The sequence below is a fragment of the Sprattus sprattus genome (genome assembly GCF_963457725.1).
Source record: "Sprattus sprattus genome assembly, chromosome: 10".
NCBI classification, from domain to species: Eukaryota; Metazoa; Chordata; class Actinopteri; order Clupeiformes; family Clupeidae; genus Sprattus; species Sprattus sprattus.
The window spans coordinates 19,938,014-19,951,477 of record NC_137908.1 but is presented as its reverse complement, the minus strand read 5'-3'; the positions used below and the strand labels follow the sequence as shown (position 1 = coordinate 19,951,477).

The following is a 13,464-nucleotide window of genomic DNA, read 5'->3' as shown; positions in this document are numbered from 1 at the left end:
TTTTAACCACAATGCTTTCCAGCAGTACAGGTGTCCGCAATTGTGGTCTCACCCCACCCTAATTTGCCCAAACCCCCTCTACCAGTGCTGTTTACCATCACCAGGGGTGACAAATGCTATGGCAACAAGCCACTTCACTTCATTCCCCTCCACGTTACCAAGGCAACGGGTCAAACTATCTACAAGAGACTGACAAAGAACGTAAGGAAACAGAAAAGGGAGGAACTGCATTTGTATGCTGATGATTAGTTCAATATTAACACATCTCTTCCATCCACCAGCCGCCCAAAACCAAAATTCCTTCTTTTTACATAAACACAAATCAATACAAAACAATGCACCAAAAAACATGACAGTGCTGTCTGGACTGAACAAAACATAATACTCAGGGATGAAAAAACATCATCCTTGGCTATAATACAGCCATAATCATTCCTTATCCTCCATTTCATCCTTTTTGTGTCTGCTCACCCTCTCACTGATGGCGCTGTATTTGATGGCTAGCTCATCGCGGTCAGCTCTGCTGTGGGCCAGGAGGTCCTCCAGTCTTCCTAACTCCCCTTGGAGGACCCGGTTCTCCTCCTGAAGGGACATGAGTGAGGACATGGCTCCTGCTGCGGGTAGGAGTGTGTGCAGGGCATGGGAGGGGAGGGACAAAGGCACAGGTGTAAGTGTAAGTGAAAGGGATGTCTTACAAATTGGAGTGTCATAGCTAGCACAGCACATCTGAGAATACTCACAGCTGCCACTCAGGTTCTTGGTGACAATTTCTCGCACACGCACAGGCAGACAGGCAGGCGGTGCATCCGGGGAGAGGCCCTGCAGGGTCAGACGCTTCTCCTCAGAGAGAACGCTCTCTTCCAACCTCTAGGGAGGCAAACACAGGCCTATAAAACACAAGCCTAAGATACATACTATACTATACTATACCTACTATCCAATAAACGAGTATGTAGAAATGGTATACTTAATAACACTAAAGCAACACAGAGAGAACTGGACGTCCTCTTCATCAAGCAAAAAAGATATATCACCATGAAGGAGATAAATATTCATGCAACTTGATGAATTCAGTCTTTGAGAAAGGGGAATGAGACATTAACTAAATTTCAGCTGTATCTGCCCAGTCTGTATGTGGTTTCAAACACTGTCTTTAGGAGACATGGGTTTCATTAATATATTTTGTCGTTCAACATTCTTACAACCATGACAGCTAATTGGAACATACAATGGTTGCATTTCAAGGCTGCATTGGTATGAACTGATGCTGACGATGTACTACAGCGATGCTAAAATGAGATGAGAGATCTATTTGCCCCCCACACTGCACTTCTATGTCATGTAATGAAACACTTTCTTTCATACCTTTCTATTGTTGTCAAAGGGCTTATTAATCAATAGTTTGTCTCTTTTGTTAATTATTTGTTTACAACACCAATGCACCGATGCTCCCTGGGCTGTCCCATTTCCAGTTCAAAAGACCTGGTCGAAGCAGTAAGAACAGGTGGCCTCACAGCAGTAGCTTGTATCAGCCGCAGTCTTGTATATATTTAGCACTACGCAGCTAATCACAAGCATCACAAGCAACACTGACGCACCGACACACACTAGCAACTAATACAAAGTTAAAAAAAACAATGGAAGACCACAGTTAGCCAAGTGGAAAGGAATTAAATTGACTCCAGGATCGGTGACACTAACGCTTTTAAGTGCTATGAAAAAAATAAATCATGCAATACACCATCACCTGTATGACCGCTTCCAGCTTGGACTCTGCGTCAATATTCTCAGAATCGCTCATTGAGTAAAGCGATATCTTCTCATGCAGACGTGCAAAAATCAGAACAGCCAAACTTCCCTTACGCCAGGGAGGACAAGTTTAAATGAAAAAGTCTCCAAACTGGCTTTGCATTAAAATAGGATTAACCATTCGCTGTGTTGTATTTAGCCTGTCCCATTCAATCACAGGGAAAATCTAGCTAATTATAGTGTCGCCTAAGCCTACTTTACATGTGAAAAATATGAAACCCACACAACAACTAAAAAAAAATTCCACTACAGGCCATAAAACTCCAGGGACCTCAGCTCCTATGGCGGGTGTCCATCCAGTCGTCTTCGGTTGTGACAGAAAGTGGCGAAGAGAGATTGAGGACAGAAGGATTAGGAGATTTTCACCCTCCACCCCCTTCCCACGTCGCTGTAACGTGCGCCACATTCTCTTTCCCGGTAGATAACAACGTCTTTAGTGCATCTATCCTTAATTTTAAAAAACCCTCTAAAGTTAGAATAACTGCATAGGTAAGGTAACAACATTGTTAGAACACAACTCAAGAATGGGATTAATACAACTCGAGTAGCATGAATAAACTATTTAATTAATGTATTCACTGCATCACATTAGTCTAGTTCCAGTACTTAACTTCAAGTAAAGAGAGACCGTATACAAAGCATGGGTCTATGAGGCTAGATAACTTAAGTAGCCTATTCATTATTCTATATAAAGCAAAAAAAGTTCTCATTGAGTAGGAGACACACATTAGCTCCCCATGGACATGCTTTCACTATACCAGTAGTGTGCATTTTTTGTCTAGTAACTCTATAGTTTTATAAATATTTTAATCAAAGAGCAAGCTGTCGTAATGTCTTCACGTGGGATATGGTAGGGATGGGTGGGTGCCCTCTACAAGGGTCTGATGAAATCACTTCAGTGCCTGTCACCATAGAAACAGACATATCAACAAAAGGACAGGGTATTTTTCTCCCACTGTCAAGTCCAGACTCCAGGTTTCTCTAAGGGTGGAAAAGTGGAGTTTATAGCACCCTTTTGCTAAGACTACCGATTCATTATGCTGTTGTCAATAGTTGTCAATAGTATAAAGTAGGCCTAAGTAAACAGTTGTAATCATCTGAAAAAGATACCTGGGTGAAGTTTTTTAGTTGGCCTACAGTTAACGTGACATTTCCACCTTGCACCACATAGGCCCAATGGGTTATAATTTCTCTGCTTTAAAGACACTGCACTGTAAGTTTCCGTCTTATTATTCGAACTGGAAGAAATGTGTTCAAACTGTGGCACATTGTTTTTGCTTCCCAGCGCCCCCGTTTGCCTCTCCGAGTATTGCACCACCAACGCCAAAAAGGAGAAACAAATCTGATGCTCCAAAAGTGGATGAAACTGAAACGCCAGAAACAATTTCAATGACGTTATATGCTACACCAATTCATGATTTCAACTTCTAACAACTTCGCGTTAAGACAATTCGCTGCTGTGTGCAATCACAGTCTAGTATAGGTATACTCTCACAAAGCAAATTAGCTTTAACGCGCGAAATTTGATGGGAACTTTGAGGCCAAGCAAACTGATTATTTGCTTAAAGAACACATTAATCCACAGGTACAGTGCTACTGCATCTGCTCATGGATATAATGTGCCTTACAGAATCCCAGTCGGTGGCAACAGTGATTCAAAACTGAACTGGCGACACTTAGTCAATTTGAGCAACTTAGTGAAAGTCGCTTCAGATGTCACCCTTCGTGCAGCAGATTTGATGGTGACCGACTACAAGATTATCACTTAATGAACAAAAGGCCACTCATTTAATACGGGATATTTGCAATAGCTTTGATGCTTCCTCTCGTATATAGGCCACTTCTTCTTTTAGGGATTGCTGCATGGCCAAAACAATCATATTCCGCCAAATATGCATGCATCTGCTTTTAGATGATACGAAGCCCATTCTAATTCTTACCTCATACAATGACAGCTTGAGCATCAAGTTAAGACATAGCTGATGTTGATTCCACAATGTAGATTACCGCCCATTGGAATATTTTAAAATGAATTGAGTCGAAAGAATATATCGTTGTCTATACATGCTGATTTGCTACAGCGAAGCTTTTCCGGGGAGGGACTACATAAGGCAAGATGTGAGTCGCCAGCTTCGAAACGTAACCCTTCCGTCAGTAGGCTAGTAATAGGCGATTACAGAACTAGGAAACACTTTAAAAGCATGCTTGTCGAACAAGTAGGCAACAGCTCATGAGTTCAACCTCAAAATAATTGTCTTGGTCTCATAAATCTCAACTGTTGTTACACTCCTGAACAAGAAGATGAAATGACGAATAGTAATGTTTTATTCTCTTCAGCATCAAACATGCTACTCACATGTGAGCTGTTCATGATCATTTGGTCCTCTCCTCACTCGATAAAACCAGTCATGTGTTTCACGGGTCAGAACCCAGCAGACAAATGTGTCATATAGCCTACCATGGAGATAACCTACCCCCCGCTTACAGTAATCTTTTGTTCCCAAGACGTCCTATTTTACGGCTGGTTACTACAGTGATGTGTAAATATGACCAATCAATAACATAAAGCATGCAACTAGTTCATGTAAACGCGTGATAAAACAATAGAACAATGGCAATTTAAAGGGCTTAAAGTGCTGACAATAACATCACAAAACCTATATGGACTCTCTTATGGGTAGAGTTGCAGCGTAAGTGAATTAAACATTTGATAGGGTGGTAAATTAAAGAGCAATACATGTAAGGGACGAGAGGGAAATGTTTAATATTTACAATATATTGTGACTTTACATTTATACAGGACTTAATAGTTTGTGTAGAAGGCACTTTCAACAAGTGTGTAAAATACATTTAAAGCATTCGCCCTAATAAGTAGGCTACACCCTTCAAATTAAAGGCACCAGAATTAGGTACAAGGAATAACAGAGATTAAGCAGAGAAATGGGGAACATGTTAACAAGTACAGACACAAGCACACACACACACACACACACACACACACACACTTAGACGTGCCTTACGCAACAATCATTGTGCTTTCTTCACAAGTCAGTGGGGTACTAGCCACAAAAGCCAACACACACATTTACACACACACACACGCACAATACAAAATTATAGCCAGTGGCTCAGTGGGTGCACGGTGGAGACGGTCTCGTCCAGTACAGTGGGAGTCACTAATTAAAACTGCCATCTGGTCAGATGACAGTGATGGCCCACACAATATGCAATCCTTCACACGTACACATACACTCCCAATCCAAAAGATTTCAGAAAACTAACAATACAAAGCTTTTACCTGCAGGGCAACGAAGACAAAAGATACTGCAGTCACGGTAGTAGCAATTAAACTGCAGACAAGGTAATAGAGCAAAGCAATTACAGGTAAGCAAAACAAAAACCGACATAGGCAAAGAAAAGGCAAAGAAAACACAAATAGTTCAGAATAAGGGAAGGGTCTTAAACATATAGGGAAAAGGCACAACATTATTACATGGAATGCACCCATTTTCACCTCATTAGGGAGACTGAGAGGAGAACCACATAGGGATTGTTACCACAGCGGCACTGAGGTGAGATTCAGAAATGTCACAGCTATTCCACCTGTACAGTTTACCAAAAGGAGATATTAAGAAGAGTGCACTATTTTATACCAAACATAGCTATGAAAAGTGACATGTCTAGTGGAGTCACCTGGTGATTGGTTGCATAGGAAACCTTCTGTAAAAAAATAGGACTTCTTGTAGAAAAGGAGAGAAGGTCAAATATTGTAGGTGGTATGTGTGAGGGTCATATATACACACATACACTCACTGTTCATCTGAGCTTAGTGTGATTGTGTGCCCGTTTCTATCCCCCCCAGTAACTCCCTCGATTTGGGGAATGCAAAGAGTTTAAAAACTATTTCTCTAAAAAACAAAAACGTTGAGTGTCTGTCAGTCCAGCTGCTAAAACTGCACCCATTCCGATTTGGTGGACATCGGAGAGGAGCCACTGTAGAGGAAAAACAGAGAAGAGCTTATCAAGTTCAGTTTTCTACAAGGACAGGAAGAACATGCTCTGCAGTATGGAGTTAGAATAGTTTAAAAAATTAATTAAATTCACATTATTCACAAATGTATTTCTTGATTCACACATAAATGTCAAGACATTCACAAATGTAAACGCTGTTACATCTTTTTACAGACAAATGAAACCACTCACTATTTGTGAGCATCCCTGCATTTATTTGTGGATTTCTGAAACTTTACTGACGCAGCTTGATTCACAAATGCATTTTTCCAGGACATTCTCTGACGCCCATAAATATCTCTAAGATAATCTCCTACAATTTCAGCCAATCACATGAACTAAAACTCAAGGGTATGACTGAATGTGACCACATTGCCTTACATCTAAGTAGTGTGTGCACATAATGGACACTGATTGCACAAAGTATAGAGTCAGTGTGATGCCCAAACGTCTGGTACCTTACAGCCGCTGGGTGACTTATAATTCAATAATTAAATAATCGAATAAATAATTAAATAATCGAAGTAAAGCAATGTAACAAGTTTATAAGAAGATCCAATAGTCTTTCATCCATTCTGTCCATCAGTAATCAGCATGCACTGGAAAACAGGCCGATTTTGGAGTGAAATAAAGTTTTTTAATCCAGTCCTTTGTGGAATGATTGAATGAGGATTGATACTATTGCAGTTTGCTAACGTTAATGTTTGATACTGCTTAGCCTTGAAAAGAGGTAACATTAACACCATATTGTGTTATCCTGATGTAAAGCCTATTTTCAAAGTGTCAATGCTAGTCAAACTCAATCGCTGAGATTCCCAAAGATGGACATGGTACAAGAGCTTCTCTAGCCATCTCTTTTGTGTTTGTTTGACAGGTGGTCTAGTAACACCAAAAACGATTGGAAATGGAAGTTCCCCTCATGTTGGAAAAAAACACTTGCTTTTCAAAACCAGGTGTGACTTTCAACATACCTGGAAAATTCTTAGTTTGTTCAAAGTATTGTGTTTTAACATGATATGCATTTGGTTTGAAGTAACTTGGTTGGATTCAGTTAACCTAGCATTAGTGGTCCAATGTATCCAGCTGCTTGGTTAAAAGAGCAATGTTCACCCATTTAGATGGACTAAGTTGACCCAGCATTGGGTTAGTCCTAATTACCCAGCGCCTTGGTTCCAACAGCAACCGATTTTGCTGGGTTAGTCCAATGGTTACCCAGTGGTTAAGAGTGCCCTCTGCAACTGCTCTACTTCGGGAAAGCAACCTGCTTGAGATTTCAGGTCCCATGATTGGCCATTCTTTCAAATATTTGAGTTCAAGAATGTTCAATCACGTATGACACGGAGTTTAACAAGATATACAAGTAAACAAGTTCTATTCTCACTTGGTGGGCAGCTACCAGACTACACTGAAACACACATTCTTCTTTGTGTAATCAGTTGTATGCAGATGTCTGTTATGGTGTAGTACTCGCAACTGGACACTACGCAGATGTAACACAGTGTGGTCATATTACATTTATTTGTGAATTGTCTGCCATTAATTTGTGAATTTGAAGATGATCAATTCACAATAAGCAAACAGCTTTAGAGGAAGCTGTTGGTTATCATTTCCACATCTAAGGATCACAACTTTGCAACAGCCTTTACTGCTGATTCAAAGAAGTATTGAGATTTTGAGTGTTTAGGACAGTGGTCTCAAACTACAATTACCTCTTGGCCACTTGCCAGGTGGTCCTCTTAAAGGCGGGCAGTGCAATTGGTGTTGTAATGGCACTTTAGACTTAGGTGTTTAAGTAGCTCTATAAGTTGCCTGAAAACGGTAAGCTCTTTTGATTATTTTGGTTGGCCGACCCAGAGCAACTATAACTGCTTTAACCTGTAGTCAACTGCAGTCCCAAAGCTAACATCAGTTAAGTATTTTTAGGAAGCTAATGTAATAATAAAAAAAGCCCAAACAGATATGAGAGAATCTCATTATGAATGAAAATATGAAGGGGTCGCACAAAACTGTCTTGTGGGCCGAGACTTTGAGACCCCTGGATTAGGAGCAGGCCCCAGCATCACCTCGGCTTGGAGGTTTGACCTACCCGGAGCCAGCAGCGGTGAAGTCTCCCCATAGGTCCTGAGCGGGCTGAGCTGGTGCTGCGGCTGGACCTGCTGCTGCTGGACCCGCTGGAGCTCCAAAATCTCCAAAATCCAAAAGGGTTGCTGAGTGAGATGAGAGTTCACATATATTAGACAAACAGATTATACTGTCAATGTGGCATTATTCAAGGCTAATGAAACCTCTGGCCATTCCAGGTTTATTCATTTGGTTTTACTCAAGACCTCAATTGAAGACAGAAATGCATGTTGAGGCTCAAGACTAATTGATATACACAGTATTGTAGACTCGTCATCTCAAATCAAAACAAGCATTTGAGCAGCTCTACTTTCTAATTGAAATGTCCTAAAAATGCCCAGAGGCTTTCTCCTAAGCACAAATGCGGAGTGGAAGTCTAGGAGTACATGTGTTGAAATTGAACATAACCTAATCAATCTACTCTTGTAACTCCTTAGTTATTCTTGTTCAGCTGCTCAGAGGTCATCAGTTCTCTTAAGTTCTGCGGGGTGCTGAATTACCTGCGAGGGGCTGTTCTGCTGGGACAGGCTGCTGTACTGCTGGAGGGGAGGGAAAGCCTCCAGCCTTCACACCAGGTGGCGGCGGGAGGAGGAGACCACTGCCCATTGGACGTGCCTTGGCACCACCTTGTGGCATTCCATCCTTCTTCTTTACGTTCTGTGACTTAGACAGAGTGAATTACAAGCTTTGGGCCAGATTTTTATGTATAATAATAGCCAATAAATATACAAATATTACAAACTGATGACAAGCTTGCTTGAATACCCTCATTAACTACTAGCAGTAGTGGACCGCACGCCAGGAAAGTAACACAGCTGAAACGTGGTTAACTGCTAGAAAAGTTTGTTTCTGTTTGAGTGGATGGTTAGGTGACCTCTAGTGAATTGGTGAATTGGTAATTGGCTTAATTCATTTGCAGTCCTTCGGCTATGTTGGGATTGGATGTAGACTTTAATTTAATGACCATAGTTTTTTTTCTTTCTATGTTATTTCTTCATCAAGCACATTGTGTTGTTTTACTGGGATCTGGGGGGAGGGGGTGATTCCAAACACATTATTTTTCTCATACTGTACATCTCTATTCACCCTCTGTCTGAAACACTGTGTTAGAGTTCTTTCTTTTTTTAGGGTACCCCAAGACTTGTGTAATAATCAACAGTATCCTATTCATACCCCAATGCTGATTTTGATGGTCTGTCCTTCCTTGAACCCCAAGTCCAGTTTGGGAACTGGAGTTGGATTAGCCTCTTCTTTAGCAAGATCTGATTCCTGTTTCACCCACCTGGTGTACAGAGGAAACAGAAAATATGAAAATTCACAATATTTATAATACACAAAACAATACAAAATGTATACATCCATTCATGTTTACTGTGGAGGAGATATAACTCACTTAAAATGGTCCTGCAGTGCTACATTGAAGTCGAAAGAATCCCCACGATCGGCAAACCCAAGGCCTATAAATGCATGACGACCTGCAGCACCATTGCACACAAGTTAAACGCTGTAGTTAATGTAACTCAGCAGTAATGCATAAAGAGTAATGCATTAGATATTGTGACTGTTGAGAAAATCATGAACTCTGTGTAACACCCACCAACGTAATAACTTCCCACCAACGTAATAACCCTGCCAACGTAATAAAAAAGTGTGCATTTCAGACGTAATAGCCCGGCCAACGTAATGATTTCCTGCCAACGTAATAATTCTTGCCTCCTGCCAGCGTAATACACAGCTTCCTGCCAGCGTAATACTTATTACGTTGGCAGGAAATTATTACGTTGGTGGGAAGTGTAACACCCACCAACGTAATAACTTCCCACCAACGTAAAAATCCTGCCGACGTTATAAAAAAAAGTGTGCATTTCAGATGTTATGGTCCGGCCAAGCTTGAGAAGTCTTATATTTTGTTACATTTTGTCCCACCAATGTAATACATTTGATCATTTGTTTAATAGATTCCACTGGGTAGTAAGTTTTTATTTGTATTGAAGGGGCAAAGACATGTCAGGATTCTCATCTCTTATCTGACACATTTAACCGTACAGATATATGCCTCTTTTCCACTGTTTTCTGGTAGGCCTTCGATTGTGCAGGCAAAATGAGCGTTTGTGCACAAACCGTCTTTAAGATAGCCTATTTAACTTTGTGACCTTAATTGACCATAGGCTACTCAGCACCCCCTCAATATCCAAATAACTCAAAAATGGTTGGAATCGTTTGTGCTTCGTTTGTGCAGGCAAAATTAACGTTTGTGCACAAACCGTTTTTGTATAATTTAACTTTTAATTTTTTGGAAGTAGGTGACGCAGCACCCCGTCAACATCCAAATGACTCAAAAATGCTTGGAATTGTTTGTGCATGTGTGTGTGGGTAAAATTAATGTTTGTGCACAAACCATTTGTATGTCACTTTGTTTGGTTTTGTCATTTTATTTATGTTAAGTCCTAAAAGTTAAATATCTTAAAGACGGTTTGTGCACAAACGCTCATTTTGCCTGCACAATCGTGCACAAACGACGCACAAACGAATCAAAATACTTTTATTCATTAACTGGGCCCTGTTTCTCGACAGGTTAGTTGCTAACTAAGTAGCAACTTAGTAAGTTGCCAATGGGAAATTGCATTGCAACCAAGTAAGTTGCTAACTTAGTTAGCAACTAACCTGTCGAGAAACAGGGCCCTGAATTAGGGTTGCATTTGCATGTAGACTTTGTTGCCATCTAAGTTAACTTTGTTGCCATAACTATTTCTTTGTATTATTGTTCAAAACTGTATAGTTAAATGTGTCAGACAAGAGATGAGAATGTCATTGGGAACAAAGTCTTCAATACAAATAAGAGCTTACTGCCCAGTGGAATCTATTAAGCAAATGATCAAATGTATTACATTGGTGGGACAAAATGTAACAAAATGTAAGACTTCTCAAGCTTGGTCAAGCTATTACATCTGAAATGCACACGTTTTTATTATGTTGGCAGGGTTATTACGTTGGTGGGAAGTTATTACATTGGTGGGTGTTACACTTCCCACCAACGTAATAATTTCCTGCCGATGTAATACTTATTACGTTGGCAGGAAGCTATGTAGTACGTTGGCAGGAGGCAAGAATTATTACGTTGGCAGGAAATTATTACGTTGGCCGGGCTATTACGTCTAAAATGCACCCTTTTTTATTACGCTGGCAGGGTTATTACGTTGGTGGGAAGTTATTACGTTGGTGGGTGTTACACTTCCCACCAACGTAATAATTTCCTGCCAATGTAATACTTATTACGTTGGCAGGAAGCTGTGTATTACGTTGGCAGGAGGCAAGAATTATTACGTTAGCAGGAAATGATTACGTTGGCCGGGCTATTACGTCTAAAATGCACACTTTTTTATTACGTTGGCAGGGTTATTACGTTGGTGGGAAGTTATTACGTTGGTGGGTGTTACAACTCTGATCTTACCATTTCCATCCTCTATCCGGACAACAAAATATCTACTAGAGTCGGTGACCGCCTCCACTACACTGCCTGGATACGTCTCTACTGGGGCCTGTGCAAACAGCTCTCCTGTTAGAAGCAGAGAAACAGATTTACTCAATCATGGGTCTCTGTAATAATTTGTGATCCACAACCATAAACAGCACCCTCCCACTAATTTAACCAATGAATTTAAGCATATGTCATCTAAGGCGACCTTTTACCAGAGTTCTTGTCCTCAAGCTTAATGAAGGCATTCTTCCCCATTGCTATGATTTTCATCCTGCCACTCCATGACGGCTCATCCAGTTTCCAATCTGCTGCTCTAAAAAACACAGGCATTCACAGATGAACACCAAGCCGAAAACATGTCAAGCATACAAGAACCTAGTAATTACACTAAGCATGTAAAAAAAACCTTAAATCAAAAAGAGTGGTGAAGGTATCTGATTAGTGATATTTAGCACCTGAAAGCAAGGCTTTGCAAGCTACCAGTAACTTCACACTAGCAAAGCTACCCTAGGGTGAAACTTAGTTTGGTTAAACTTCTAAAGCTACTTAGAAGAAATAGTTCAAACTAATTTTGGGGAAAGAATTACCGCAAAAAGTGCCTACTTGTTCACAGGTCATACATAAACCAAAACATTCTAATAATACCACACCATTCATGGAAAAGTGCAAGGAATGTTAGCTTTGGTTTTGTATACAATGTCCATCAGTCAGACACCTGCCTTCCACTAGAGTCCTGGTGGGGGGTATTGTAACCAGCAGGATTAGTCAGTTAGCTAGGTAAAACATAGGTTTTATTGGTGGTGCTAGTCAGTGTCATGTATTTATTTAAGTATGGCGATTGTGATTCTTTCTCAAGCTGAGATTCGTAAGGTCTATCTGATGTAACTGTGTGAGCTCTGAGCAAAACCTGCCTTTTTGCACATGCACTACACAGAGATCAGGCGTGTGGTGGTGGCTGCCTGATGAATGCTTTGCTTGGACATGCCTTCCCAAAAGTCAGGATAAAAGAAAAAGTGGGCGGACTGGTCAATTATAGTAAAGAGGCAATGGTAAAACAACATTTTGAAGTCAATCCTTTCTTTTTATTGCCCAAAACAGTTTGTAGTTTCAGTAGAGACCTACACAAAATGGCACTAATCACTTCAAATATGAATGTAGTTAAAATACCAGAAAGCAGTTTAATTACATGTATTTCACTACTCCCCAACAAAGGGACCACCTGCCTTAACAGTAAAATGCCTTCATAGAGCTGGCATACCTACTTATATACTGTAAGTAATAAACTTGTCATATGAACGATAACTTTTTTTAATGGAAATGTTTTAAGTTATACACATCCAATTAGGCTAGCCTTCCCTGTTGGCATACCAAACAAGTATTGCGCTGTTTTGCACCTCCTAGTCTCGGCCACCGTAGATGGTCGAGTCTCGTGCCTGTGGTTGCTGTTCAGTAAATGTACATTATTTACATTATCTGGTTTCATACCAGTCGCGTTAATAGATACCTACCTAGCTAACATAACTTAACGTATATATTGGTGCCAAAGAGGCAAATTCCTTTGAAAAGTACACAACCTCACACACACCAACGAAAAACGTCATCGTTAACTTACTTAGCTACGGAGCAAAGTTTCTGAAAACTAACTTTGCATTACTTAGGCTGGACAGCTAAATAATTGTTAAACTTTAGTCATCGATTGAATATTATTCCTGCAGAGCGCATAAAACGACAATTTGTTATTATTAGAGAAATAGACTGCAGATCACTCAACATTAACCCTGAAACTCGACTAGCCTTCCTGGAACCTCCTACCCCGAGACAGGCGCTATCTTGCAATAAATAAAACACGTCCAGACAGTTTCGAACTAAGGGATTGACTTGCACACAAACTCACCTGTAGCCGCGATTTGTTGCTCGAGGTGGAATTTTGTAAACATGAACCTCTGGTTTCACACAAAGTATTGATTCGTAAGTGCTGTCCTCGGCCATCTTGCTTCATTCGTCCAAAAAACTTTCGAAGTGCAAATGACCAGGAACGTTTCCCC

At 40.5% G+C, this 13,464-nt stretch overlaps 2 protein-coding genes across 3 annotated transcripts in view; both read right to left on the bottom strand.

The window, feature by feature from the left end:
- Nucleotides 1-1,801, bottom strand: part of crocc (ciliary rootlet coiled-coil, rootletin) — a gene marked incomplete at its 5' end in the record, with an annotated part of 43,394 nt that extends 41,593 nt beyond the window's left edge. Inside the window, 3 exons of the mRNA XM_080846818.1 lie at nt 472-614; nt 741-867; nt 1,748-1,801. Of these exons, the coding sequence (XP_080702944.1) occupies nt 472-614; nt 741-867; nt 1,748-1,801 (324 nt within the window). The remainder of the gene's footprint in view (nt 1-471; nt 615-740; nt 868-1,747) is intronic.
- Nucleotides 1,802-4,567: 2,766 nt separating this feature from the next.
- On the bottom strand, nt 4,568-13,424 carry necap2 (NECAP endocytosis associated 2). Of its 2 annotated transcripts, none has more exons than XM_080845854.1 (8): nt 13,314-13,424; nt 11,632-11,732; nt 11,393-11,497; nt 9,335-9,416; nt 9,115-9,223; nt 8,442-8,604; nt 7,907-8,027; nt 4,568-5,802 (listed from the first exon to the last, which is right to left on the bottom strand). In XM_080845854.1, exons 1-8 carry the CDS (start codon nt 13,406-13,408, stop codon nt 5,757-5,759), a joined length of 822 nt encoding a protein of 273 aa, XP_080701980.1. In that variant the 5' UTR covers nt 13,409-13,424; the 3' UTR covers nt 4,568-5,756. The 2 variants fall into 2 exon arrangements, with proteins under 2 accessions (XP_080701980.1, XP_080701981.1); XM_080845855.1 differs by having other exon boundaries at nt 8,442-8,598.
- Between the last annotated feature and the right edge of the window lie 40 nt (nt 13,425-13,464).

Excerpts from the sequence above, each read along its gene's own strand:
- necap2 (XM_080845854.1), bottom strand. The coding sequence starts at position 13,408 with ATGGCCGAGGACAGCACTTACGAATCAATACTTTGTGTGAAACCAGAG. Across the intron at positions 11,733-13,313 it reads GCAACAAATCGCGGCTACAG|AGCAGCAGATTGGAAACTGG; the intron begins GTGAGTTTGTGT and ends TGTGTTTTTTAG. Across the intron at positions 9,224-9,334 it reads GCACTGCAGGACCATTTTAA|GTGGGTGAAACAGGAATCAG; the intron begins GTGAGTTATATC and ends TCTGTACACCAG.